This window comes from Fundulus heteroclitus, chromosome 21 (assembly GCF_011125445.2).
Source record: "Fundulus heteroclitus isolate FHET01 chromosome 21, MU-UCD_Fhet_4.1, whole genome shotgun sequence".
Lineage (NCBI taxonomy): Eukaryota > Metazoa > Chordata > Actinopteri > Cyprinodontiformes > Fundulidae > Fundulus > Fundulus heteroclitus.
Window position 1 is genome coordinate 38,402,252 of NC_046381.1, and position 27,332 is coordinate 38,429,583.

Genomic DNA, 27,332 nt, shown 5'->3' on the forward strand with positions numbered 1-27,332 from the left:
AGCGGACGCGCAATAAACCATTACAGCAAACACGCTTTGTTGGACATTCATTCACCACTTAGGTCTGACCACAAGCCGTTGCTGAGCACATTAATACGCATTAATGCCGTCTGGGTGAGCGCTCCAAAGCCACTCAGGACCAGAACTATGCGCTGTTAGAGGCGTGTGCAGGAAGAGAACCAGCGCAGCGTACGCTCTGCGGTCTGAGGAGGAGGAGGATGTGTTAAAGCCAGACTGGTTCACGCTGCAGGCTGGTTTTCACAGTCAGGGAATCAGACGCAGCATCCTTAGGAGGATTCAGAGTAAAACAAATGATGCTGAGTTTAAGACAACATGAAGATATTTAGGAAGGATCGATGCTGAGCTTTAAGGCAGAGATACTTAAACTGCCATCTGACACTAAACAGATAAAAAGCTGCTTTCATCAGCTCAAACTGATCACATCTCCTCTCTGACTGATTGCTCTCTTCCTCTCATCAGCTTCCTCAGACGTCGTGTCTCGTTCGCTGAATGCCTCTCCATGCTCAACGCTCCTCAGGAACGTTAATGCGGCCCGTCGTGCATCCATGTCCTGCTTCCATGAGTCACATTCAGTCTGACAGAACAGCCACAACAGAATTTAAAAGCCCCCAAAGTCCAGCAGTTACCACAACAACGCAGAACCGCAGACAGAGGAGCTGCGGACTGCTTCGGTGGAGCTCTGGGGGACATTTGATCGTCTTTGACGTTGTGAGAAGCCTCCATCAGCCGCGGACATCATGCAGCTAGATGAGGAACATGCGGCGACCGTATTAAACGTCACATCCCTTCTGTTGCTCTTTGTAAACCAGTGTTTATCTTCAGGCTCTTTGTTACCAGAACTCTGTTAAAAAAACACAATTTATTTAGTTAAATCTACTGAAAACTGAAGTTTATGTTGTATAGATGCAGATGTTTTAGTGCCTCTGTGATTTGGGTCTGAGCTCATTCATCATACTAGTATCTGTTATGCCCCCAGCTCCCTCTGCCTTCATTAGTGCCAGCTGTTCCTCATCTCCACCTGATGGCTCTCAGCTGGTTTTGCTGCACCTTTCTCCTCTCCTCCCCTGTAGATAAGCTGTCTGGTTGTCATCGTTCATGGTTCCTTCTGTCGTGAGTTGGGAACCTGGGAGGTCCAGGATGCAGACAATTTGACCAATCTGCCTCACTGACTTGATTGAATTTGACCTGAGATGACATGTGTTGTGAATTGGCACTATATACATTACATTTAATAGAACAATTTAATGGAACTTAGAAGCTGAGTACTGAAAATACGGATTAAATGAAAGCATTAAAAAAAACCTGCTGAGGCACGAGGAGCAAAACGGAGAAGAGGCCAGAGTGATGGACTGTGAGGGGAGCTCACACAGTAGAGCTCTGGATAACAGAACCTTCCCCATTTCTTGTGGAAGAATCTTTTTTCTTCCAGAAGCTATGGAAAATTAAGATTTCTTGTCTAAATTTAGTTCCAAACACCGGAGAATAATGAGATGCACACCATTTTCTTATTTTTTCCTAGCTTACCTCAGTTTAGCTACACTTACTGTATATTAGCATAGCTAGCTTTGTTTAACCTCGCTAACTCTTTGTTAGCGTAGCTTAGCATTGCTTAGCATAGCCTAGCTTAGCGTAGCCTAGCTTAGCGTAGCCTACCTCACCCTACTGTGCTTTACTCAGCTTGCCTTAGTCTATGCTAGCATAGATCACTCAGCTTTTTTTTTATCTTACTTTATCTTCAGGAAAGCCAGAACAGAATGAAGCAAATATCATTAAGAAAGAACCAAAGTGCAAAGAAAACTTTACAAAATCTTTGGTAGTCGAGCAGAAAGATAACAAGATGATGACAACATGAAGGCACCGTGGTCCTACACATCCCTTCGCTATACATCAGATTTCCTCTAAAGCATGAACCATATTTCAGTCCATCTGGCATCTTTGAGTGTTTTTTATTCTGTCTTTACTGAGAGACATTAAAGCTGTGAAATCTAGACCTTAACAGGCTCTCTGCGTCCATATTTTCATTTTTCTATTCGTCTGACCAACCCAAGTAACTTTTTACAAGGCTATAATTATACCCACGTAGTTTGGAGTAAAAGTGTTTAAATGGGAGTTATTTTCTTATCACATTTCACTGCGAGTTCAGAGGAAAACAAAGGAAGCTGCTGCAGTCAGTGAAACACTTGTTTAGCGGCTAAAGACCCAGTTTGCCAGAGAGAAACAAAGAATTTAAGCTTATTATAGATAATAACGCCTTGTTCTGCTCAGCCTTGCTGTTGTCGTTATGTGCAAAGGTCACGGCGAAAACAGAACCGTGGTCCAGTGCTTCAACAAAGGCACCGAAGCTTTTTACATGTGCGACTATTTGTTTTTCGTCTGGGAGGGGAAAACCGTCGAGGTCTGGAGAAGCTTTGTTTTTTAACTCACAGGGAGCACAGCGCTGGGTTTGTTATCAACTGTAAGGCATTACCTGATGTTCAACATGCAGATAAATGCATATTAGCACACGCTCTGACATTTAATAAAAAGCTTCATTTTTTTCCACGGAGACCACCATCTGGGAAGATTTTACCGAGCTGCAGAAATGTAGAAAATTGTCTCCACGGGACGTCTGAAGGAGAGGGCCTAATTTCATTTCTCTTTAAAAACTCAAGAGCAGCAAATTACCCTGTCAGGGATGAATAAACCTCTGTCCTCTGCTCCAGCATTTTCATCAGCACAAGATAAATTTACCGCAGGAAAATCTGCAGGTTTGACAGACGCAGCAGGAAGAGTTATTGTCCAAAGTGAATTATCCAGAGGCATGTTCGTCTGCTGAGCCGCAACACAAAGGTCTCAGTCAGTGAATAATCTGTCGGCCAGGTGTTTTCACCGGACCTCGTCAATCAAGGGGTGGATTTACGCCTGCCTACAAAATATAAACAGCATAAATCACATTATTCTATAACTTTTCATCCCTGTTTTAAACCGACATGAAACAAACATGCTGCAGATGTTCTGCTGATGTTTCTCCACCGCCTGTGGATCCAGATGTGATGGAGATGCAGTCAACATCTGGACCAGCCTCTTCCTCCCCTGATGACCGCCTCAGCCCATCAGGTGTGACGAGGAACCAAAGAGGTTCTCGGTGCGCCATGCAGACCTGACGTCAGCCAGGCTTCACTTCATTTTGGCCCGCCGCTCACAAACCTCCTCTGGCACCGGAGAACAACAGGAACCCTCCCAACCGGACGGAACCAGAGCTGCAGTTGCTGATCCAGCAATCTTTCGGTTCAGCAAACAGACAACGCTTGGAGGGAAATGTTTAGCGTGGAGAACGTGTTGCATTGATCTACGGTCCTAAGGCTGATCTGAGACCAGCCGGAGGGGCCGAGCCTGGAGCCGCGGCCTCGCCTCTCAGGTTTCACGGCAGCTTTTAGGGGTCGATACGGGAGCCCAGAGGGTACAATTATGTGTTCTGATGCATGCAGGAGTAAACTGGGAATGAACGCTTGGAAAGGCACATTAGTGAAGCCAAGCATGTCCTGACATTCACCTTTCCTTTAAACCTGACTTTACGGGGGCGGACTCACCTTTCTCTAGGTTTGGACACAACGAGAGCAGGAAACGCTGCTTTCACTTTGAAAATTTACCTCCAGTCTCATTTATTTCTGTAAGCAGCTGCTGGTTGAAATCCTGATCATCATCAGGGAGTTTTAGCAGTTTGCTGCTCTGGAGCACATAGGTGTGTCCAGGTTAACAGAAATCAGCAATGACCTTAAAGTGGTAAATGTTTATCAGTCTGGGAAGGGTTATCAGACAATTAGAGGTAGTTCAATTCAATTTTATTTATATAGCGCCAATTCATGAAACATGTCATCTCACAGCACTTTACAAAGTCAGAATCAATCATATTAATTGAATTTGGGGAGGTGGTGGTCTAGTGGTTAGAGCAGCGCGCTTGCACTCAGAGAAGGATGCAAGTCCCCGGTTTGATTCCCACTGCCTGCACTCTGGGTCCCTGAGCAAGACCCTTAACCCCCGATTGTTCCCCGGGTGCTGCACATGGCAGCCCACTGCTCCCCAAGGGTGATGGGTTAAATGCAGAAGTTAATTTCTCCATTGTGAGATCAATAATGTTCAATTATTATTATTATTATTATTATTATTATTAGATTGGTCAAAAACTTCCTATATAAGTAACTATATAACTATAACTAGAGTGGCTCATGTTACTCTGAGCTACCTTTATAGTTTTACTGCTATAGGCTTAGGCTACTGGAGTATATCAGGATCTAATTTTCTCACTATATTGAGTTCTACTGTTCTTCAATTATGCATTATGTGTTGTCATTTCTGCTTTAACTTTCTGTTCTCTCTCTTTTTCTTCATAGTAGGTACACCTGGTCTGGCGTTCTGTTAACTGTGACATCATCCAGAGAAGACGGCTCACCCGCTACTTCCATCTAATGTAGAACAGATTACTAGATCAATGTGTGCTTCTGTGCTTTTTTGTTTCTCTTGTTGTGTCTCTGTTCTGTCTTCTGTAACCCCAGTCGGTCGAGGCAGATGACCGTTCATACTGAGCCCGGTTCTGCCGGAGTTTTTCTTCCCACTGTCGCTTCATGCTTGCTCAGTATGAGGGATTGCAGCAAAGCCATGTACAATGCAGATGACTCTTCCTGTGGCTCTACGGTTCTCCAGGAGTGAATGCTGCTTGTCGGGACTTTGATGCAATCAACTGGTTTCCTTATATAGGACATTTTTGACCAATCTGTATAATCTGACCCAATCTGTATAATATGATTGAACTTGATTTTGTAAAGTGCCTCGAGATGACATGTTTCATGAATTGGCGCTATATAAATAAAATTGAATTGAATTGAATTTAATTGAATATAAGGGAACCAGTTGATTGCATCAAAGTCCCGACAAGCAGCATTCACTCCTGAAAGAGAGTAGAGCCACAGGAAGAGTCGTCTGCATTGTTGATGGCTTTGCAGCAATCCCTCATACTAAGCAAGCATGGAGCGACAGTGGAGAGGAAAACCACCTTAATAACGGGGTCCATTATTCTAAAGAGAATAATGGACGGGTCCACAAGAGGAGAGCATCCCTGTCAGCAGCCGACCCTCCTGGATGGACCAAGGTCAGAGTGGGAAGCTCAGAGAACTGACCAGAAACCCAGGAGCTCCACCTCAGATCTACAGGCCTCAGTCAGCAGGTCAAAGGTCAAAGATCATGGCAGGGTACAACAGGGTTGAAAGAGAAAGCCTATTTTCCTTAGAAACAATATGGCAGCATGAAAGGTTTGTAAAGCATCATCTGGACCAGGCAGAACACGTCAAGAAGAAAGTTCTTTACAGATGAAACCAAAGCAGAGACGTTTATCCGTGTTGCCCCATGTTTAGAGAAACAACATCAGCAGAGATGCTCCAAACCGAGCCTTCAGCTCGCTGGTGGAGAGCTGCTGATGTGGGCTCGTTCTAACTGACTGGACCAAGAACTCCTCTGGATACCAAAGGGCTTTAGAGTCACACATGAGCAGGAAGTCTACAGTAAAATAACTGATAAATGCAGTGGCCTAGTCAAAGTCCGAACCTGCAGGGAGCGCCATGGTGAGACAGTTAGAGAGCCGTGAAGAAACAATGTCAGGAAAACCTCAATGAACTGAAACAAGCGTGTGAGGAAGACACCAGAATCCGTCCATGACGCTGTGAGAAAGACCCAGTCACACACTGAGCTTCCTGTGAGCTCACATTCCTTCATTTCTAAAAACAATCCAAGGTGGAGAGAAGTTGATGAATAAAGGTCAGTTGGTGACGTCCAACATGTTTCACGGAAAGTTTAGCCTTCATTTATGGAAAGAGTTTTCTGTGCAGCTTGGACAGAAGGCGGCTGCTCAGAGGTCCACGTGTCTGAGGTCCAGAGGACGACTGAGCAGAGCTACATGTGAGACGCGTGTTCTGTAGGTAAACCGCCCCCAGCAGTTCATTTCACCTCTGTGACTGAGATAATTCAGAGATTCAAGCTTAAAACTCCAGGTTTATCACTTCCTAAAACATCTACATTCATCACCGCAGCAGGACAGGAAAGCCTCCTGCTTATAGCTCACCTTCGTCTTCGATGAAGTCCTTGACGGAGGCCCAGGTCTTGTTGTTGCAGAAGAAGGAGGTGTTGGTGGGCAGGCTGCCGTTGATGCAGTGCTCCGTGCTGCGGACGCATTTCTGACGCAGGTTTCCCATGAACAGCTGCAGGCCGATGAGGGCGAAGACGCTCAGGCAGAAAACCGTGAGGATCATCACGTCAGCGAGCTTCTTCACCGACTGGATCAGAGCGCCCACGATGGTCTTCAGGCCTGAGGGACCGCCGGGGGGGACGCAGGGTCCATTTACACATCATTAGTGCTTATTATAACGTCAAACAGCCAGCCTTACCAAACAGCAAACAGATCCAAGCAGGTAAAGATGGCCGCCTTCTAGTTAAAAACGTCTTAGCGAGAGCCAGGCTGAACTTCTGAACCAAGATTTAGTTTTAGACCAAAGGTCTGGACCTCTCCTTGATTGAGCAACACTTTGGACGCCATGCGGTTTCCTCGTCTATGATGCAGTCAAACTGGAGGGCGGCCAGCTTTAGGAAATTAAAACGTAATAATCATGCTTTCACACGGTCACTAAGACTGAAAGTCATCAACACCACCGTCTAAAACATCCAAAGTGACATTCAGACAGAACCACGTGAGACCCGGTAAGAACAACAGGAACAAACACTGAGAACCGAACAGAGAGGGTGCAGACACGCTGACAACGGTCCAAATGTTACCAGATTAGAGAAACTCTGGGTTTCTGCTCCGTTTTTCACATGTTTTCCAGTGGATTCATTAGAAACAGACCTGGTGCAGTTTTTCTGTCTGTTGCCTGATGAATGACTGAGGTGCAGCAGTGTTACCGGGTTAAACCACAGCGGCAGAACAACGGGACCGTCACACCGGCGCTGCCGGCCGTCAGCACCAGATACTAACATGCAGAGTGGACACAGAGGCTGAACTTCTCATGAAAGCTGATTTATCTCATCACCAAAAACTTCTGCCCAGATCTGGAGCTCTTAGTGACCATCAGCTCGTCCTACGCAGACTGGAATTTCTATTTTACTGAAAATATCTATGTTCTAATGACAGAATGCTCTTAATGTTTCAAAGTTAGATAAATTATGAGTTACAGTAAATCAATTCTGTCCAATAATTTAATGATCCAACATTTGTTTCTTTGTCATTTTCATTTGTTTGATCAGTAACTGAAAACCGTCTAAACAAGTTTTTCCTGAATGCTTCTGTTTTTATGATGACAGTTTGCTTCCAGTCCAGGTTGTGATCAGATAAAATGCAATTAATCATAAAGTTAACGATTGCCGTGGTATTTGCAATGAATTTTAATAAATGAGCGGCTAGCATCCCTTTCAATCATCCCCACAGCTCAGGGAGAAGTGTTAACGAGGATGATCATCAGCTGATGTCACTCTGTCATTCTGATTGGATTAGAAGAGCTGATTGGTTGCTTTAAAAAGGGGCGTGGTGCTTTAAATCATGAACGTCCAGCTTCAGTCCTGGAGAGCCGCCATCCTGCAGCTCAGACGCTTCCCTTCTCCAGCACACCTGAGTCACACCAACACCTGGTCACCATATGAGGGAACCATTTAATTCAGGACAGTGGCTCTCCAGGACTGGATTTAGGATCCTGGGTGTTTGGATGATTGTTCTTCTTTGTTAGTCTCCAAGGGAACTAACGCGGTCAGCATCGTTTTCCATCACAACATGGAAGGATATTAGAGTTTCTGTACTGAGACCTCCAAGTAGACAGTGGCAATAAAGTCGAAAAATTTGTGAAAATTACAAGTTTTGTCAGAAATATAAATTGAATCTTTTCATTAATTTCACATTTTTAATACACATATTCTATAACAGAAAGAATAATCTTGATATAAATGATCCTAAAATATTTCACATAAAAATTATTTTTGCCCATTTTTCAATTTTGATCATTTTCAGCAGTTATTTATCTTATTTTATGCTATTATGTCCTGTAATCAACATTACAACTATTGTATTTAGCTCATTTTTTTAAAACTTCTTCCTCTCGCTTGGTTGGTTCACTGCCTGCTACCTGTTAGCGATAAAGTTTGTGTTTGCTTGGCCTCTGCTGTCCACTCACAACAATGTCAGTGAGACTTTGGTGAACATTTCTGCATACTACCTCTGAGATAATTTAGCAGAAATGATAAAGCAGATAGACGTGGTTCAGTAGGGAGTATGCAGCATGAGATACGAAACACAGCCACTCATTTCTTGCAGCTTGCTCAGGTCAGGAGGGTTGTGCTCCTTTTTTCCTCCCTCATGTTCCTCACCTGGGATGACAGAGATGGTTTTGAGCGCTCGCAGCACCCTGAACGTCCTTAAGGCTGACACATTACCCAGGTCCACAAACTCAGTGACATATCTGCAACAAGCCGGGAGACAGAAGCACAAAAACAGACACACACAGAAGGATGTGACCACACGGAACAACGAGCCGACACAGAGGGATAATAAGAGAGACGGAGATCCAGGTAGAGACAGGAAGAGCTGAAGAAGAGACGGGCCTGGCTTGGAGAGCTGCTATCAAGAAGGTGAAATCAGATATAAAAGCTTCGCACCCGGACGTAATCTGGAGAAAGATATACTGCAGCCTGATAGTTTCATGTTTTTGGTCTTCTGTCTCGCAAAAAACAGAGATTTACAATATTTGAAATATGTATATCTAGAGATATACATATCGAAAAAAATGTAGAAATAAAATTTAGAATTGGCCTTCTCCTTGTTCTTGGTATGATACCTGGTGCCAGTTAGCATGCTAAAGCAGTTTTTTTGTTGTTGTTGACTGCTAGCTAACGGCTAAAAATTTGGGCTCATTTATTCATCTTTAGTAAAATTGTGTGCTAAAAATATATGATTTGAAAATTTATAATAAATTAAAAAAATATCTAGCCAATATGAAAGTTATCATGCTAAAGTGGCTCCTTTTGCTTATTGTTGTTGATGACTGCTAGCTAACAGCTAAATGACAGTTAAGCTAAAAACTTGGGCTCATTTTCATTTATTCATATATAGTTAAAATGTGTGCTAAAATATATGATTTGAAAATGTATAATAAATAAAAAAAATATCTAGCCAATATAAAAGTTAGCATGCTAACGTGGCTCCTTTAGCTTATTGTTGTTATTGACTGCTAGCTAACGGCTAAAAACTTGGGGTCATTTTAATTTATTCATATTTTGTTAAATTGTGTGCTGAAAATATATGATTTGAAAATTTCTAATAAATAAAAACAATCTAGTACATATGAAAGTTAGCATGCTAACTATAGTCATTTCCACAAAATTGCAGCAACATGACTTACCGTTAAAAATGATGTTACCTATGCATTATAAACCACAGAAAAAGGATTTACAAAATAAAGGCTTTGTCATTTATATTTACTTTAAACTGATAACTGCTGCTGAAATAAGAAACAAAATAATTTTCTCCCACATTTTAGCTACACTTAGCATAATCCAAGGTACTTGGCATTTCTATCTAGATTGAAGCCTACTGTTTAAAATTTTAAGTATTAAATTTGTACTTGTTGTTAATATTAAGGTGATTTGCTAATGCCAACTGGCACTTAGCTCATTCTAGAGTTAGCTTATTTTATTAATTGGCTAATAATTAGCTAGCAAAATTGCGGTAAATTAAAGTGAAGCAGAAGATTTAAACATTTGGGGAATTTTTATTAATATTTAATTTGAACTGCAACTAGTGACTGATAAAGCAAAAATATTAAAGAAGCAAAAGTTTTAGGCAAAGTTAAAAAAAAATTGCAACAAATGATAATTACATGTAAGCAGCACAAAAGTAGAATATGTGTATTGCCATTAAATGATTGCGTACACCTAATAACTCATGAGAGTAATGTATTAATGGTAAGGTAATCGAGTTAATCATATTTAGATCTATGTTATATTTCTTAACTACTCAGATTTCATTGAGCTATTAGCCAGCACTTAGCTTAATAATAGAATTAGCATAGTAAAAAGCAAGCATTTATAGGAGCGAAAAGAATACTGTTAATGCATTTACGATTGAGGAGGTATGTTATCCTCTTAACTCTCCAGCTAATGACCAGATGCTCTGCTTAGCCATAGCTGACTTTTCCTTCTGTACTGTTCCTTTAAGACAGATCAGGTGATTCCACCTGTGACCTCTGATAGGGCAGGGAGTGGGGAGTGAGCAGGTAGGTTGGTGCTGCAGGACATGGCAGACAGGGGACAGACAGCAGATGACGTTCACAACTAAATTACTTGTTTTTTTAAAAGCTATTAAGCTGCCCCATGTCGCCCCCTGGTGGTGGGGAGGCCTTACCTGGGATGACAGAGATAGTTTTCAGGGCTCTCAGCACTCTAAAGGTTCGTAGTGCCTGCAGGTTTCCTACTTTGATAAACTCTGTTAACATCCTGCAGGGAGCAGTGTGGTGGTTTTCAACAAACAACAAAAGAAGACAAAGATAAGAAAGTCTAAAAATCCTTTGGTGATTTACATTTATGTGAATATAAGTCCTGAGCCACTCTTTTATTTCTCTATATTCTGCCTTAAACTAGTCAAAAATCAGCCTAGATCTATAGCTCTCCGAGCTTCCTGCGACTACAACACATCTGGTTTAAATCTTTCCGTCTACATGACGTTCAACAGAATGTGACAGTCTTGATTAAAACCCAGTAGGGGTTCTGTCATGATCTGGAAAGGAACCAATTGACTGTTTATCGGTCCAAAGCCTTTTAAAAGTACTGTAGAGTAAACTTGGGCATCACATTTAAAACTAAAGTGAAACACCAATGGGATCTTCTGTGGAACTTAAGGTGCTGCTCCTTCTGCACATTCTTAAGGTTAAAATATTAATATGGGTGTAAAGAAAGATGAAATTGTAGATTCAGACCTAAAAATAAATAAGTCACTGGCATATGGCATATACATTAACTGTTCCTGAATTTACTATACTTTCTACCTTATTACATGTATGATAACCAGGAAACAAGAGAAAATACAAAATCAGTCATAAAGCAAAAAACAAAACTTCAACCAAAGTAATGAAAATATAAATATTAGCTAGGCCCGTTTTATTGTCTTCAGCATAAATAAAACTTAGCAAAGATTTGGAATTTTATTTCTTGGTAAAAGTATGATTCAAAATACTTTTTGAACCATACACAATTATGAGTCTAAACTTAAAAAGTAAGATCCTTGTCATTATTTTTGAACAATTTACTGCACATTGAAATCCTGATGATGTCTATGTGGCGCCTGCCGCAGGTTTAATGAGGGTCTTGGTTTGAATTTCAAATTAGTATTGCTTTGGCTCAACACAGCAAACTTAGCTTAGTTTAGCTTATTTTAGTTTGGTTTAAGATTATTTTTAAGGAGTCATAAGAAGTCATTGAAGATAAAACGTTTATGTGACTATAAAAGTGCACATTATTATTGTTATTATTATTATTATTATTATTATTATTATTATTATTATTATTATTATTATTATTATTCAAAGTAACTGAAGTGTTACTAAAAAATGCCATTATTTCCAGCAACAATGAAGTAATGAGGTATTTTGAGACACAAATAAAACAGTGTGATAACTTTAACTACATTAAATATAATTTTAAATAGAAATGTTTCATGCAAGGTATGACTCGAAAAACCTTTTGGACTATGTTGCATTTGTATTGCGACTGAGCGCTAATTTTGTGTTTAATCAATTCTTCTACTGCTTTGTTTCATTCGATGAATTAAAATAATAAATGCCAAAAAATGTATGTTTTTCTCACAGCACAAAAACAGCTTAAATAATGATTTGGACCCAGGCAGCGAGCCGAGCTTTGAGTTTCTCCCTTTGATCGAACCAAACGAGGCCGCAAGAGCCGGAAAGGCGCCAGGCCCCGGTGGCCTTTTGGGCCCCAGGTAAACCGAGTCATCGGATCCTGTAGCTGCTAATGGATCTCCATTATGGATCATATTTCAGCAGGTTTGACTGGTGCAGTGATTTAATTATAGGGGGCAGTGATAGGAGGCAATGGCAGCCGGAGCTGTTTACAGGAACCCGTGGATGGAACCAGTGACATCAGGACACTTTACTGAGAAGGACCAGTTCTACTGCTGTCAGCATGTAGGAGGTGCCATTTTAGTTTTATATTATAAAAATATAACTTTATTTATAATTTATGTTAAATCATTTATTGTTTGGATTTGTTGAAGTTTAAGGTTAAGAGACAGTAACACTTTAATAAATTCACAAAGCTGAAACTAAGAGCGTCTTTTCACTGTTAAACGGTGCTGTGGATTCCAGATGTATATCGGCGACGACTTTTGGAAAACTGAGCTTGAGCTGGGGCTATGACCTGATTACCATGGAAACCCAGAGTCAGTGGGAGTGGGTAAAACATCAATCAGAGAGTGGGTGTGTAAGTGTTCGTTTTCCCACTATTAGTCTAGTTTTAATAAAAGAGGTGATGTGTCAGGGCCGAGGTGTGCGTGCGTGTGTGTGTGTGTGTGTGTGTGTGTGTGTGTGTGTGTGTGTGTGCTTGTATTTGCGCCATGTAGATGACCTCATCCTGCTCAGCTGACTGTGGGGTCTCTGTCAGTTCGGGGACACATGCCGTGTTTTAGCTCGATGCTTCAGCCTAATCTACTTCTGTTCATTGGTAGGCTCCAGAAAAATCCTGTTAAATGCAGAAGTTGTACAAAATGACACCGCTGTTGGAGTTCTGATGTAGTTGTTGGTTCCGACACAGGGATGTCTTAGAAAGTAATGTGAAAATTCATGAAGCTCTTGTGTGCTCAGTGTGTTTAAACCTGAGCTTATGTGTCCTTTATATGCTCCTAAAATACCGTCTGCTGAAACCTGGTGGTCAGGAAAAGAGAATAAGCTACGTGCAACACTCCTGGAAGTACAGAAAAAGATCAGGGATGTTAGGGAAGTTCCTTCTCTCAGATGCCTAACTAAAATTTTGCTGTTTTAAATTCAAAATGTTGGTGTAAACTATGCTTGAAAGTATGTTGTCATGGAAAGGAATGAGCACACAGCCAGCGAAACCTGACGGAAACAAAATAAACAATTTTTATTGATTAACTGAAAGTTACAGGATGTAATCTAATGAGCATTTCTTTTAATTCTGACACAGTTACAAATTAGCAGCTATTTTGTTCAGACTGTATGAAATAATTTCATAATGCGATCAGATGCATGAACTATACTGTCTTCTACACCCTGCAGCACCAGAAACATCGATCCGAGTCTCTACTCAGACTAGTTCTCCCCACAGAACCTTTAAGATCTGGTTCTAAAAACAAACCCAGAGCCGGCCCAAGGCAAAAGCAAACTGAGCCACAGCTTAGGGACCTGGAAACAATAGGAGTTTGAATTTGAACATTTTCTATAGATATAAAGTTTTTCTTTTATTGAGAATTTGAACACTCTTCCATTTGATTTGAGGGTTTTAGCAGAGGTAAATATAAATAAATGTTTAGTATTTCTTTAGTATGTCTCTGTTCTGTCTTCTGTAACCCCAGTCGGTCAAGGCAGATGACCGTTCATACTGAGCCCGGTTCTGCCGGAGGTTTTTCCTTCCCGCTAATGGGTGGTTTTTCTTCCCACTGTCGCTTCATGCTTGCTCAGTATGAGGGATTGCAGCAAAGCCATCAACAATGCAGATGACTCTCCCTGTAGCTCTACGGTTCTCCAGGAGTGAATGCTGCTTGTCGGGACTTTGATGCAATCAACTGGTTTCCTTATATAGGACATTTTTGACCAATCTGTATAATCTGACCCAATCTGTATAATATGATTGAACTTGACTTTGTAAAGTGCCTTGAGATGACATGTTTCATGATTTGGTGCTATATAAATAAAATTGAATTGAATTGAATTGAATAGTATTTAAATCTTAGATTTTAAGTAATTGGCAAGCTGACTTTGTAAAAGTAATCCTCATTGTTCGATTCTTATAACCCAATGCTACAAGTTTATTTTTTTTCTTTATGACTCAGTTTGGTTTGTTCACAAAAACATCTCAGCAAATAATAACCAATTATCCCTTTTATGCGCAGCCAATTGAATGTGGCTCCCTTTCTCAGATTCCACCAAATCTCTGCTGAAACATTGTTTGTGGGGCCCCTGATGTAATTCTGCTAAAGGCCCCATGCAACCTTGGGCCGGCCCTGAACCGGCCCTCATGCATAAAGTCTGCAGCCTCTGGCCTGGTCCGGTTCTGAGTGATCGGGTCATTTTATGAGAGCCAACGTTGCTCCATCAGAGGGCAGCTTCTTTAACGCCTTACACTTTACTGAGCGGAGGTGACGGCACCTCGGTACACCGCAGGGGAACCTCTGAGCCGGGCCTCAGGGTCAGGTATCGATCCGATCCCTCTGTGACGGATCACCGCACCGGGCTGCAGCGGATTCCCATCAGTCAGCCAATTAAAGAGGAGGACGCGTCATGTGCAGGAAAAAAAGCCCCAGAGCTGCAGATTAGGAGCATTTTTCCTCCACTTTGACGTGAAAAAGCCTTAAAAACCCTCTCTCTGTTTTATTCTCCATTTTCAGTCTTTTAAAGAGTTTTTACTCCATTTAAACTAAATGAAAACAGCTAAAATCTTTGTTTTTTCTTTTATTTCTTATAGAAAAAGTCAAAACTGAAAACATTTGACCTGCATTAAAACATGCAGCCGGATCAGGAACACAAAGATCCCGCTGAAGTTGTTCTGGTGGAAGCAGTGAGAAAGCAGCCATGTTTGGAGCTGACGTCTCTTTTCTTCGGGTTTGTTCTGATCCGAACATTCAAGCTGACTCAATCAGACCAAAAGTTCTGCAGTCAGACATCAGAGTTCGTCCTGACTTTGCAGAAGCTTTGAAAACTGACCGCCGCGTTAAACTTGTGAGCTTAAGAGCAGCTTTCCGGTTTAATTCCTTGACATTAATCCCATCAGGACAACAATGGCGCCACTCAGCTGGACCCAAATTATTCTCCTCCACTTGCTGCTCGGTTCACTTGTTTCACAATAAAAGCTCCTGAACAGTCACTTCCTGCAGCACCGCTCCGTTTGCTGCAGCTGTTTTCATTATTTCAACAAATGTTCACAAAAATGTTCCAGTTTATCTGGATTCTGACTTTTAGATTTTTTCATTTCTGCAAAGTTTAGATGTTAATGGTTTAAAAACTGAGGAAGTTCCGATTTCTTTTGGAGAAAAAACTATTTATTGGTCATGCACTTACATTTGCTACAACGTGCACTACTGCTTGAAAAGTAAAAGAGAAATGGGAATCTTAAGATTTTTATTTAGACGTGTTTTATTAATATCAACTTAAATATTTCTTGATTGTTTTATTTAATGCCCTAAAATAAAACTAAACAATTGAAACTAGCTTATAAATTATTGGTTTTCTTTCTTTTTATAGTTGAATTTAATTGATCGTTGTGAAAAATTATTTCTTTCTAATGTTTTGCTTCTGAAAATCAGATTTTCTCAGTTAAATTTTGGGATATAGAGACATTTCTTTTTAGTTTTGTTCCTGGTGTCACATCCACAGGCCTGCACAGCTCCAATAAAAGGAAAATATTCCCATATTTTCAGAAATATGGACTGAATATATTATTGTATATTTTTTTAATCAATATTTCACCAATATGACATTTTATATGAATGAAGTTTTTGGATAATTTGAATTTATTTCTTCTGCATAAAAGTTTTAAATTATTTAATATCTATGTTTAAAGTCAATTTACTGTGTTTTCCAAAGTATTCCTATTTTATCCTAAACGTCTTTTTCTTAAACTGGGAGTTGATGTGACAGACGAGCACAACATGATGGAGCCGGTTCTCTGCAGAACCGCCTCTGGCTGCAGGTCTGTTTGAACATCTACAGACTGAACGTTTTCAACCATTCTTCTTTGGGGACGCTGGTTCTGGTTGTTGTTTTCTTCATCACATAAAGTAGAAGAGAAAGTTCTGCTTCTGGTCTTACCGACCGGAGCTCTTTCTTTCAGGTTGTTCTGTTTAACACTGATTTCTTTTTGATGCTCTTCCATAAAGGCCAGATTTATGGAACAATGGGTTTCCTGCTAACAGATGATCCACCTGAGCTGTGGATCTCTGCAGCTCCTCCAGAGCCACCATGGTCCTCCTGCTTCTCTAATCAATGCTCTCCTGGTCCAGCCTGTCAGTCCAGGTGGACGTCCATGTCCTGGTAGGTCTGCAGGTGCTCCATCCTCTCTGCAGGTCCACATGATGATCAGAACTCTGGGAGGTTCTGTAGAACCTGACCTGCTGTAAACTGGTCCAGAACCTCCTCCCTGACCCATCTACTGGGTTCCCTGGTTCTCTAAAGTTCTCCCTGAGGCCTGAAACACGTCTGCTTCACAGCACGCTCCGCTTTGCGCTCGTCTGTCACATTAAAACCCATTTAGGTTTGCAGCTGAAACGGAACAAACGTGGAAAAGCTCAGTGGGTGTGAATACTTTCCACTGTGAACCTTCAGAAAGCTCACAGGATGACCTCTCCTAGACATCCGTACGCCTCCCTAAAACCTCTGAGGGGCTGTTTGCAGGCCCACCACAGAACGCTAATGTTCTGGTTCTTTGCTTTATGACCGAGATCTAATCGGAGCGGTCACCGAGTCGATCTGCGTCAGAACAGCGAGACCACAGCTGACGTCAGGAAGCAGAAACTTTATCTGAGATGGCGTGTGCAGCTCTCTGAATTTATTCTGCAAACCCTCTTCGGGTCGGGTCTGTGTGACTCACGCCATGACGATGACGCTGAAGTCCAGCCAGTTCCAGGGGTCCCTCAGGAAGGTGAAGGGGCCCACGCAGAACCCTCTGGCCAGGATCTTTATGAGGGACTCGAAGGTGTAGATCCCTGTGAAGGTGTACCTGAGCGGGGGGGCAGAGGCAGCGCAGGAATAAATAAAAGACAGACGGGATAAATATTCATAAGAGCCGCCGCCACACATCCTTCACTTATTTATTTTGTCCGAAGGAACAAGTGAAGCGCGGGAAGTCGTGGAGGCAGAACCAGGCAGTCAGACCCATTTTAAACCTTCATCCATCCGACCAAGACTAACATTAAAACCAACATCTGAGCCTCAGGTTTAACTGACGTTCAAACCTTCACCAAAATATGTGTTCATCTTTCACTTTTTTGCTTTAATTTCAGGACTGAATAATATTGGTTATCAAATCAGATCATAATAGCTGAGGACTCTGTGGGTCAAAAGGCCGCGCAGCAGTTTAATCCGTAGCGTTAACTCAGAGACGGGCTGCAGAACCGTCGGACTCACGCTCTTTGCAGGCAGGGACGGCGCCCTGGAAGGCAGAGGAACTCAGATTTGATGAGTTCAGACATGTGAAATGAGGAGTTTCATCCAAAAACTCTGCGTTTGGTTTTGACATTTGAAGCTTGACATTTCTGTTGCACACGATTCACCTCTGAACTGCCTGTGAGTGCCGAGCGTCTCAGAGCTGCTGATTCATGCTGAGAGGAGCTCAGACTGCTGTTCTGCTCTCCATCCACTCCCGTCAAACAGCTCTATAGCGGCTTTTACAAATTAGCCTCGTCTTCAGCAGCTCATCTGTGCAGAAACGTTCTGGGGGTACTTACTCCAGGTACTTGGCCCAGTTTGCCGGCTCCGACATGGCCATGAAGCAGCAGTTGGTGAGGATGGTGCACATGATGAACAAACTGAACAAAGTGGGGAGGTTAAGGAAGAACATCTCACAGTTTCACGCAGATCAGCAGGAAAACATTTCACTTTTAGTGCAAAGATAAACAAAGCATACAGAAAAAATGCAGTTTCTTCAACAGACATTGAAGTTATCAAGCTAGACACGCAGAATCTCAGCAGATAGCTATATACGTGCGATCTGGAGGTGTGTGTGCTTCTCTCCACCTGGAAGTTTCAACATGAGGAACCCTCTCTTTTTATGTTATCTTTCATCCAGTTTTTGGATTTTTTTTGGATGGATTTTTCATCTATGTCGGTTTTTAAATGTAAACCCTAGTTAGAAGTTGTTCTTCCATTTAATGGAAAAGCACAACCAGGAACTGGGTCTGCAAATTAGCTGAAGGCTAGAAGGCCTAGAAATGTGCAGAGCAGTGGCTGCGTTCTGTAAATGACCAGGTAAACATTAATAATCAACAATAACAATAAAAATTAACAACAAGAATTAATAATCATCAACCTTACCTTTTAGTTATTTCATTTGGACATTTTAATGCAGTTGATATTCAATGTTTAATAGGATCAGGTTGTGATTTCTGGTGTGAAAAGATTAACATTGACCAAAAAACTGTATTTAATCTGCGTATAAATATGCACTTGCATTTGTTCGGTGAAATTTGTTGAAATAAACTCCAATAAATGTGTTTTTTTCCCAGTAAGTTGCCTCTTTTTGTTCTGGAACAATTGGTAGATATTTAATGCCAGCTTCATTCTGAGAAACATGAGTGCTCATTATTGTGACGTTACAGCAAACATGAACAGATTGTGATAAACCGATAACAGCCAACACTGCAGGAACGTCCCTGGGTGATAAATCAAAGGCACCTTTTAAAGGAGAAAACACTCTGTGGTCTGACTAACTCTAAATGCTGTGGAGAAACATTAGAACATGTCATGATAACGCCTGAGTTTCCTTAGAGCAGCTCAGAGGGGAAACCAGAACCATTTACTCAAATGACCCAAAGTCTTCAGCCTGGAGTCTTTACAGCCAAAGTCAAGTTTCTAGTCTGTTCCTACGACTGGACGGTGATCTGAGTTGTAAACTCAGATCACCGTCGTTGTTCCTTAACGTCTCAGTTTTACTTCACTAGTCGTCGTTCTTCCTCATCTTTGACCTGTGGTGTGACTCAGGGCTACATGTTTGGACTTGTTTCATTTTGTTTCTGAATGTCTCTTCAGAACCCACAGGATGTAATCCCCCAGTTGTTTGGCTGAGTGGAAGACAACATCTGCTAAATACCTGCCCGTCAACTTTGACCACTAGTTTAAAACCTGTTCAGTCTATTTTCAGTCCAGTTGTTCAGCAAATAGAGCTCCAAACTACCGTCTGTCACCTTATGTCTGTCAAAACAACAGTTTCCCGCTCACTTTGGTCCAAATCAGCTACAAGACTCACATTTGTCTCTTTATTCACCATATTTAGGACTTAATCCAGAATCATTCTTTTTTTTTTTCATAAATCAAAAACAACTAGGCTTATACTTTACAGCAGGGGTTCCCAGAGGGGGGACCGGGACCACCCGGGGGTCACAAGATGATTTGATGCTGATGTGCTAGAAAGATTTAGCATTTGCTTATTTGTGAAACCGATGGCAAAACATAGATTTACAAGATGCTCCACATTCCTCATCTTAACGCAAGGGGAAGGCTGCACTTTTTTGCAAGAGTTCTTAGAAAAATACGACTTTATTCTCGTAATTCCTCCCCAAAGAAAGAAATAAATCCCCAATGCAAAGAGGAGGTTGCCAGTCTGGGAGTCACAGGCTGAAGAGTTTGGAAACTCCTGCTTTAAAGGCCTTATGGACCTCACAGGTCTTCTGCTTTTTACCTGTTCCTCTGTTTAAAGCGTTTTTGCTTTACAAATCTCTTTGGCAGGTTCTGTGTTTCACTTTTACTTTTGCTTTTGTTTATTGGCATTTTTAGACCATTATGTCTTTATTTAGCATTGTTATTTTTCCAAACATGCCTGGAAGAGCCTATAGGTCAGTTTACGCATCTGAAAACTTCAGAATGGCTGTTTTTGTATAGCTTTGTCTAAATGCTTTTTGTTTTTCACGTCTGCAGCACAAACGGTTCTGTTTGACTTCCTTAAAGATAAAATTGTAAAACAGAAATTCGGTCTGCAGCCTGGAGAATAAAATACAAGCGCAGAGAAAAAGCTAAAAATTGAGAGCAGTTGTTGGTAAGTCGGTGGACAGAGTTAGTCACAAAGAAATAAAGAATTACCTTGAATTTGCTGTAATCTTCTGTAATTTGCAGCTCTTAGTCACTGTGGAATAATGTGTCTTTGGTGTTTTGTTATAATTCAGGAAACCGAAGCTTTTCTCTGAACATGACGAGTCTCTTTGCAGAGTTTCAGCTTAACTCTGACATAGAAAAGTAAAAAGCTTCTCTTTTTAGTCCCTCAGTGTGAAGAATTTACCTTCCACTGATGTCTCATTAGAGCTAAATAAAGACGAAGAGTCCTCGCTTCCCTCTGATTCCTGTCACTTTCAATACAGCAAATTAATCTGCCATTAGCAGCCCCCCTCGCAGGAGAGCCCACTCTAATAATGTCATAATGGGGAGTGGGAAGTTTCCAAAGTGTCAGCGGCAGAAGAACAGGTTAAATATCAGCTTCACCTGCCGCGTTCGGTGGTGGAGACCGGCTCAGCCGTCAATCACGGCTATAAATGAATCATAATTATTGTAATTTGGCAGAGAGAACCTGCCGGCGGAGCGAGAGCGGCCCAAACTCCGGCTCAAACTTGTTGACTGATGAGATGATGCGGTTAGCGGTCCACAAACAACGCTAACGTCCCCACGCCGCACAGCCAGCCGCTAATTATCTGCTAATGATAGCCCTGCTGCTGTGGACCTCCCAGGCCACCGTACCACTAATGTTATTACACCTCCCACTTCCACGACGGGGTCCATCTTCCTCCCTCTGCTCCACTTTTACTTCTGATTTCCACAGATTCTGCCTTCTTCCCTCAGCTGTTCCATAAACTGCTGCCAGTTTCTACTTTGTTTCCTGAACTAAAACCTTCGTTAGCAAAGAAAACGCGACCAATTAAAGCTTCTGTAGCAGGAAAAAGGTGTGAGCACGTTTATAGAGGTTTTAGTTTGGTATTCCTTTAATGGACTAAACATGGTGGAGAATAAAAGCCAATAATTCATTCATTTAAATTCAGAATAAGTCTATTGATCCCAGAGGAGAACTAAATGCTGGTGTCACTCATGTTATGAGCTTTCTTGTAGATGCTGCTGCTGGAGGCAGGAAGGATCTGCTGTAGAGGTTCTACTGCGGTTCTAGACAGCCTCTGACTGAAGACGTGTTCTGAACTTCTCAGCAGACGTTTCTAACAATGAAGAAATCTTAACATAAACTATAAAGACCAAACAGGCCAGAGGAGCTCCGTCATCACAGCTTTCTGTCTGATTCCCTTACTTTCCTCGTTTGTGTCCATGTTTCATCTCCTAATGTTACGTCTTAACTTTGTGTTGATTAATTGTTCTGTTTGTTCCTTCTGGTGGTTCTAAAATTAAAGCTTTTACCACAAACGGCAGAATGGGACCACCACACAGAGCTTTTAACTTTATGGGTAGGGTGCCGGTGTGTTAAGTCTCCATCCTAACAAACCCAACAGAGAATCTCACATATATGAGATAAAAATTTAATTTTCAGCATTTATACAAACAAATAGTCTCCAGCTGCTGAACAGAACCTGGCTTTGGGTCCTAATTACCGCCCCTGCTCTGTGTCTAACCCCCTGTGTGGGTCGGGGGTCCGGTTCTGACACGTCCCAGGTCTGGTTCACTGTGGTTCTGTTGGAGTTTTAACTCCTGCCTTCTTCTTGACCTGCAGGCCCATCCGGCCCGATCCGAGGGCGTCTAGGCCGGCCGATCTGGACCGCAGGGATGGAGTCAGGTGGAAGAACAGAGTCTGCCTTCAGTCAGTCACCTGTTAGATAAACGGTGGACGTCTGCATTGAGGAATTAGAGAGTTGGTGACCGTGGATCACGCCGCAGCCTGTCAGGGTGGCGCCGCCGTGGTCCGGCAGATGTCCAGAACACACTTAATCTTCAACCAACACTTCCATGGCCCAAACTGAAGCTCCACTTCAGCGCCACACATCAGCGCCTGCAGAAGCACACACTCCTGATTCCTGCGACTCGCACACTCCACTCCCTCTCAACACGAGCGGCGCCACACCTCCGCCGCCGACCCCTTCACCCGCCGCTGCCGGTGCCAACAGCAGCGTGTCCGCCGGCCCGACGTCCCTCAACACCAGCAGCCGTGTCCCGCAGTAAAAATAGACGAGTGTGAGGATGGAGGGCTGGAAGGTGTGAAGTAATATCTGACATGTCGGCCTGGAGCCCGGGGGCTGCAGAGGACGGGCGGTTCTACAGAACATCTGGATCCAGAGGTAGCAGCAACCTCGAGCTATTGCTAAGGTCATCTAGAGTCTGATCTTACAGCCTAAAACAATTAAACAATCCCAACAGATAAATAAATGCCAACCGACCTTTCCACAAAGCAGCAGAATTGTTATTAAAACCTTTTCTGACCCAAAAACAGCCTTTTGAATGAAAGCGTCTGAAAAACAGGAAGGCACTACCATATATGGATGCAGGTTACTGATTTTATTTATAATTTTATTTGATTTATCTATCTTTTGAAAACTTTCGATTTTATTTTATTACAGGATGCAGGTAAAAACACATTTCACTACGCATTCTATTGTATTTGTGTGTCACAAATAAAGCTCGTCTTACCTAAACGGATTGTTTTCTTCACAAAGAAAATATATTTCTAATGAGAATTTGACGAAGAAATTGGTGCCTTTTTTTTATTTGCCTACCAAAAATAGACAGAGTGAGAACTCTTTCTGAAATAATGATCTGTGTGGGAGAAGAGCTGCATGGATGGCTAACGTAAAGGATTCTGGTGACGCATTTTATGTTTCAGAGTAACAATGCTGGTCAGAACTGGAGCAGAAATTACAGCGTCTACCTGAACGCCACCAGACTGGTCGTTTGTAGAATTAAAGCTTTTACCACAAACGGCAGAATGGGACCACCACACAGAGCTTTTAACTTTATGGGTAGGGTGCCGGTTTGTTAAGTCCCCATCCTAACAAACCCAACAGAGAATCTCACATATATTAGATAAAAATTACAGTTTCAGCATTTATACAAATAAATTATTTTAATAAGTGATATTCATTTGTTTTTGATCCCCTTTCCTCTGATACCCATAAATTTAATGGAGCTTAAAGTTTAAAGGATGCAAATACTTTCTCACAAATCTAGAGGTCCAAATAGAAATTATGTTTTCATAAACGGCAGGATTTTTTCTAACCCTGAGCTAAATCCAAAGTGAGGTTTATTTATTTGTATCATCCTGGTAAAATGTACAGACAGAAAATGTTTTTGTTTCAGACGCTCAGATGTGTTTTTATGCTTTCAAACGTGCTTAAAACTGGCAGAGAACTGAATTATTCACTGCATTTGAATCAAGTTTCCTTGTTAATCTATCAGTGATTTAGTGGTTCTTAGCAACTGGATGTTAAATAAATAACCAAACAGCAGCAGGATAACACGTCTGTTAATCTGTAGCCTTATTGGTTCTGACCCAAACATTAGCCAGATCCATAGAAAAGCTCGTATAAGGAGTCCGTTTTCAGAGATGTTGCAGAGATCATCGTGTTTCTCCCTCTGATGGTTTTTCTGAGCGTGTGCAGATCCGCCCTGATGACCAATATTTACTCTTGGTGTTTACGGCTCGGCGGGCGGCTCGTGATGCTATCCGGCCCAGAAATACGGCCCTGCGCTGTCAGCCCCGTACGAGCGTCTGGAGTCGGTCCAGCTGTGGGATCCAGTAAAAAGACTCCTGACAGGGGATTTCTGCCGGTTTACAGCAGCCACACAGCTATTATACGGCACTGAGGTGTTAGAGGAGAGCCTGGTGACTAATGATGTGTGGGCCTAAAAGCTCTGAGGTACTTTTATTTGTCTAGATGGGAGCCATCGCTGCCAGCTTTTGTTTTTATTCAAATGAACTGCAATTTAAGAAGAAATCGACTATATTCTATTTATTACCCTGTAATTACATCCACTGGAATTAACATAATTCAATGCAGGTTATCAGCAGAGGAGAGCGATTTGTCATTAGAGAGGATTTTCACATAATTTCTACCAAGTTGAGTTATGCAGACATGACAGCTTAGATGAGCAAACAATATTTCAGCTTTTATATTTTATCATTTGGAGCCAATAAAAAATCTGCAAATTAGACAAACCTAAACAATCATCTGAACTAAAGCAACTAACAGCAAATCTAACTTCAGAAACCTAGAGGATCATTTTATTAAAGCAAACAGCAAAGTGATGAAAGAACTGAAGGAATCTGCTCTGACTCCAATATAAAGGAAATAATGTTTGGCGTGCAACAAAAGCTTTAATATAGAAATTGTTTCTTAAATACTCGTGTTTAATATGATCATGTTATATGGGTCAGAATTTCCTGTGTCAACCAAAATTAATAGTTAATAAGTCTGGGTAAATACTGGGTATTGGTCTCATTCCTGCTGCCGCTAACGGCTAGCAGGAATAAAATCTCTAAAGCAGATATATGGTATCCTTTTTTACCTCTTTAATAACTCTACATTTCATTTTTCTGTTGCACAAGGAACATTTTATCTAATCTGCTGTGGAGAACCACTTAAGATTCATTTATGTCATTAGTTCCATGAACACTGGTATACAGATGATGAGATTGACTTTAATAATTACTGTTTGGATATTTTCAACAAGTCTCAAAGTCAAAATACTTAGCCGAGTCTGTTAGCATTAGCATGCTAATGCTAAAGTTAGCGCAAACTAACTAACATTACCAAGTTGCTTGGCTCAGGGTACAGTACATCGTGTTTCAACAAATGTTTTGTACTCTCCAACTTTTTTTAAATCTGTTTTTATTGAATATTGTCAAACATTGAATTATGTAGAAAAGAAAAGACTTTCAGCAGCGCAGCTAGCTTAGTTCTCCCAAAAACGCCAAACAGCCGGTCGGCATTAGACCAACCGAGAGCAGATTTCTGAAGCCCTAAAACTACTCCAGACCTAAAATATTTATAAGTAAACAATTTTATCAATTTTATCAACATTTCTTTATTTTCACATATTTTCCTGTTTTCTGTCCTGTATCATTTTGAGAAACATTGTCTTGCTAACATGTTAGCTGTCTTGCTAACATGGTTTTCATTGTAAGTGACGACTTGATTTAAAAGTGAAAGCTGCATTAAGAGTTCACTTAAACCATAGAGAAACCTTTGAGATTAAAATTGTTTAAAGAAGTTGTTTCTTGTAGATTTCTTTAAAAAATATGTATTTTAAAAATATATACAATTTTGAATATACAATTATACAAACATTCATTTTTTAGTTTACAATTTCTTGTAGATGTGGGACAGGGGGGAGAGGGGCTAAGCCACACCCAAGAAGCGCTTCCCTCTTCCAAGTATTTCTAGGCCAGTCGAAACACAAACCGTGCTAAATTAAACCGAGCCGAACCAAACCAAACCGAGGAGGGTCGGTGGAGCGGGGGCTTTAGAGTTGACAACACAGGCAATATGTTGACTTCAGAGCTCCACAGGAGCTCCTGAAAGCCTTTTATGGACTGGTCTGTAAGAAGGACCAGTCAGACTAAAAAGCTGTGTTAGAATGAAGGCCTGCTTTCTGTCACAATAACAAAGCCTTTACCTTTAAACCTAAACGAGCCGATGAACAACAAGCTGTCAGCAGGCGGACTCTGAACCTCCACACTGTCCATCAGTCAGAGCATCAGAACATCCAGGGATAAACACAACTGGGCCGATATGAACTTATAAACATATATATTCCAGAACATGCACGAGGTTTTCTTCAGCTGTAGATCCACGGCGTGCAGCGCAGCCTCTGCTGAGCTGTAAATGTTTGCAGAACGGGAGAAATAGATTTGTTTGCAGCCATAATTGGGCTTTTAATGGGATAAGTCAGTGTGTTGGTGTTTCAGCAGCAAGTGCTTTTAGAAAAAGTAGCTTAATTATTTTGGTGATTAATGGAGGGAATGCACTTACATCAGCCATCTATTTGCTGCCATTTAAACAGCAGCACTAATCGTTGGACTGGGAGCAGAACAAGCGAATATTATCTGGAATTAAAAGTCTCAGCAGAGACATTTGTGGTCAGTGGAGATTATATGTTGAGCAGAAATCTGGTTTCTTGATATTAAAACAGCTTCTTGTTTCTGCACCAGAAGGATGTTTACAGACACAGATTCCTGCCTGGACTTAAATTATATATAAAGTCTTGCCACCAGTTATCTTTGAAAACATCGTATTAATCCACAGGTATCTAAAGTCGGCTTTATGGACGGTTTCACAGCTCAGCATCTGGATCTCACTACGCTGAGCTCGTCTCATGTGTAAAACTAGTGGAACGTCCCTTTAATCGTCTAATTATGAACGTCCGTTCTTCTTAAACTCCAGCGAACATGAATCTGCCTCCACAGCCCATAATAAGTTCTAACCGGGCCGAGGTCAGCGCAGTGAACCCAAACCCACAGCTAGCCTCGGTACCGCCGGCTCGGCTCCGATCCGTCCGTCCACAGCCTCCCTGCAGCCCGCAGACAGCAGCCAGAGAACGTTCAGAAGGATATGAATGGACCAGGATCCTGATGGCCAGTTTGCGGATGGGGTGGAACGGGCTGAACATGTAGAGGGCTGAGGTGGCGCTGAAGCGGAAGATGGCCTTCCCTTTGTTTAGCACTATGAAGGTCTGCAGGAGAAACAGACGGAGACACGGTTAAACATTTCACTCCAGACCCGGCGCTCCCTTCTCCTCACTCCTGACGTCAGACAGGTTTCCATTATTCAGCCTTTCTTCCAGTAACTCGTGTTTATGGTGATGCTCTGAAACAGGGGGGGGGGGGGGGGGGGCAGCTCTAGTCCTGCAGAGCTACCATCCTGCCTCCCTGCTGCAGCACACCTGAACCCAGCGAAGGGCTTCACTGGGTTCAGGTGTGCTGGAGCCTCCTGGTCAACACTGTCTTCTCAAAGAGACGCATTTTTCACAAAGAACCAGAATCAGTGTTTAGAACCTGAACAGCTAATGAGATATTAATGATCCAGCAGCATCACTGGCTGATAACGAGGCTCACAGACCGGCTTCCTTTCATCAGGCCCAGAGCCGAGTCCAAGCCTCAGATCTTTAGCACTAAGTCTAATTCAGGTCTGAAGTCTTTTATTTATACAACCTCAGTACGAGTCTCAGACGTTTAGTAGGTCAGATTCTGAGCGCGTTAGATCAATGTTTATATATGACCCAGGCAGTCTATCAATCAATAACACCAGGAAAGGTTGTGGTGTTAGAGAGCTAAACCCAGGAAGTCTCTAAACTTTAATCTCTCAGACTGTATTTTAATAAAATATATGAAATGTAAACGTGGGGAAAAAACTAGACTTTTAAAGACCAAGA

The 27,332-nt window shown here is 41.8% G+C and overlaps 1 protein-coding gene and 1 long non-coding RNA gene across 2 annotated transcripts in view; one reads left to right on the plus strand and one right to left on the minus strand.

Moving 5' to 3' along the window:
* scn5lab (sodium channel, voltage gated, type V-like, alpha b) overlaps positions 1-27,332 on the minus strand; it is a 173,097-nt gene that overhangs the window by 111,310 nt on the left and 34,455 nt on the right. The window contains 5 exon segments of the mRNA XM_036124903.1: positions 6,113-6,355; positions 8,398-8,489; positions 16,858-16,986; positions 17,714-17,803; positions 26,515-26,633. Coding sequence (XP_035980796.1) covers positions 6,113-6,355; positions 8,398-8,489; positions 16,858-16,986; positions 17,714-17,803; positions 26,515-26,633 — 673 coding nt within the window.
* Positions 8,505-12,243, plus strand: LOC118556743. Its single transcript, XR_004927325.1, has 3 exons — positions 8,505-8,658; positions 11,889-12,019; positions 12,113-12,243. It is a non-coding gene; the product is annotated as an uncharacterized LOC118556743 (long non-coding RNA).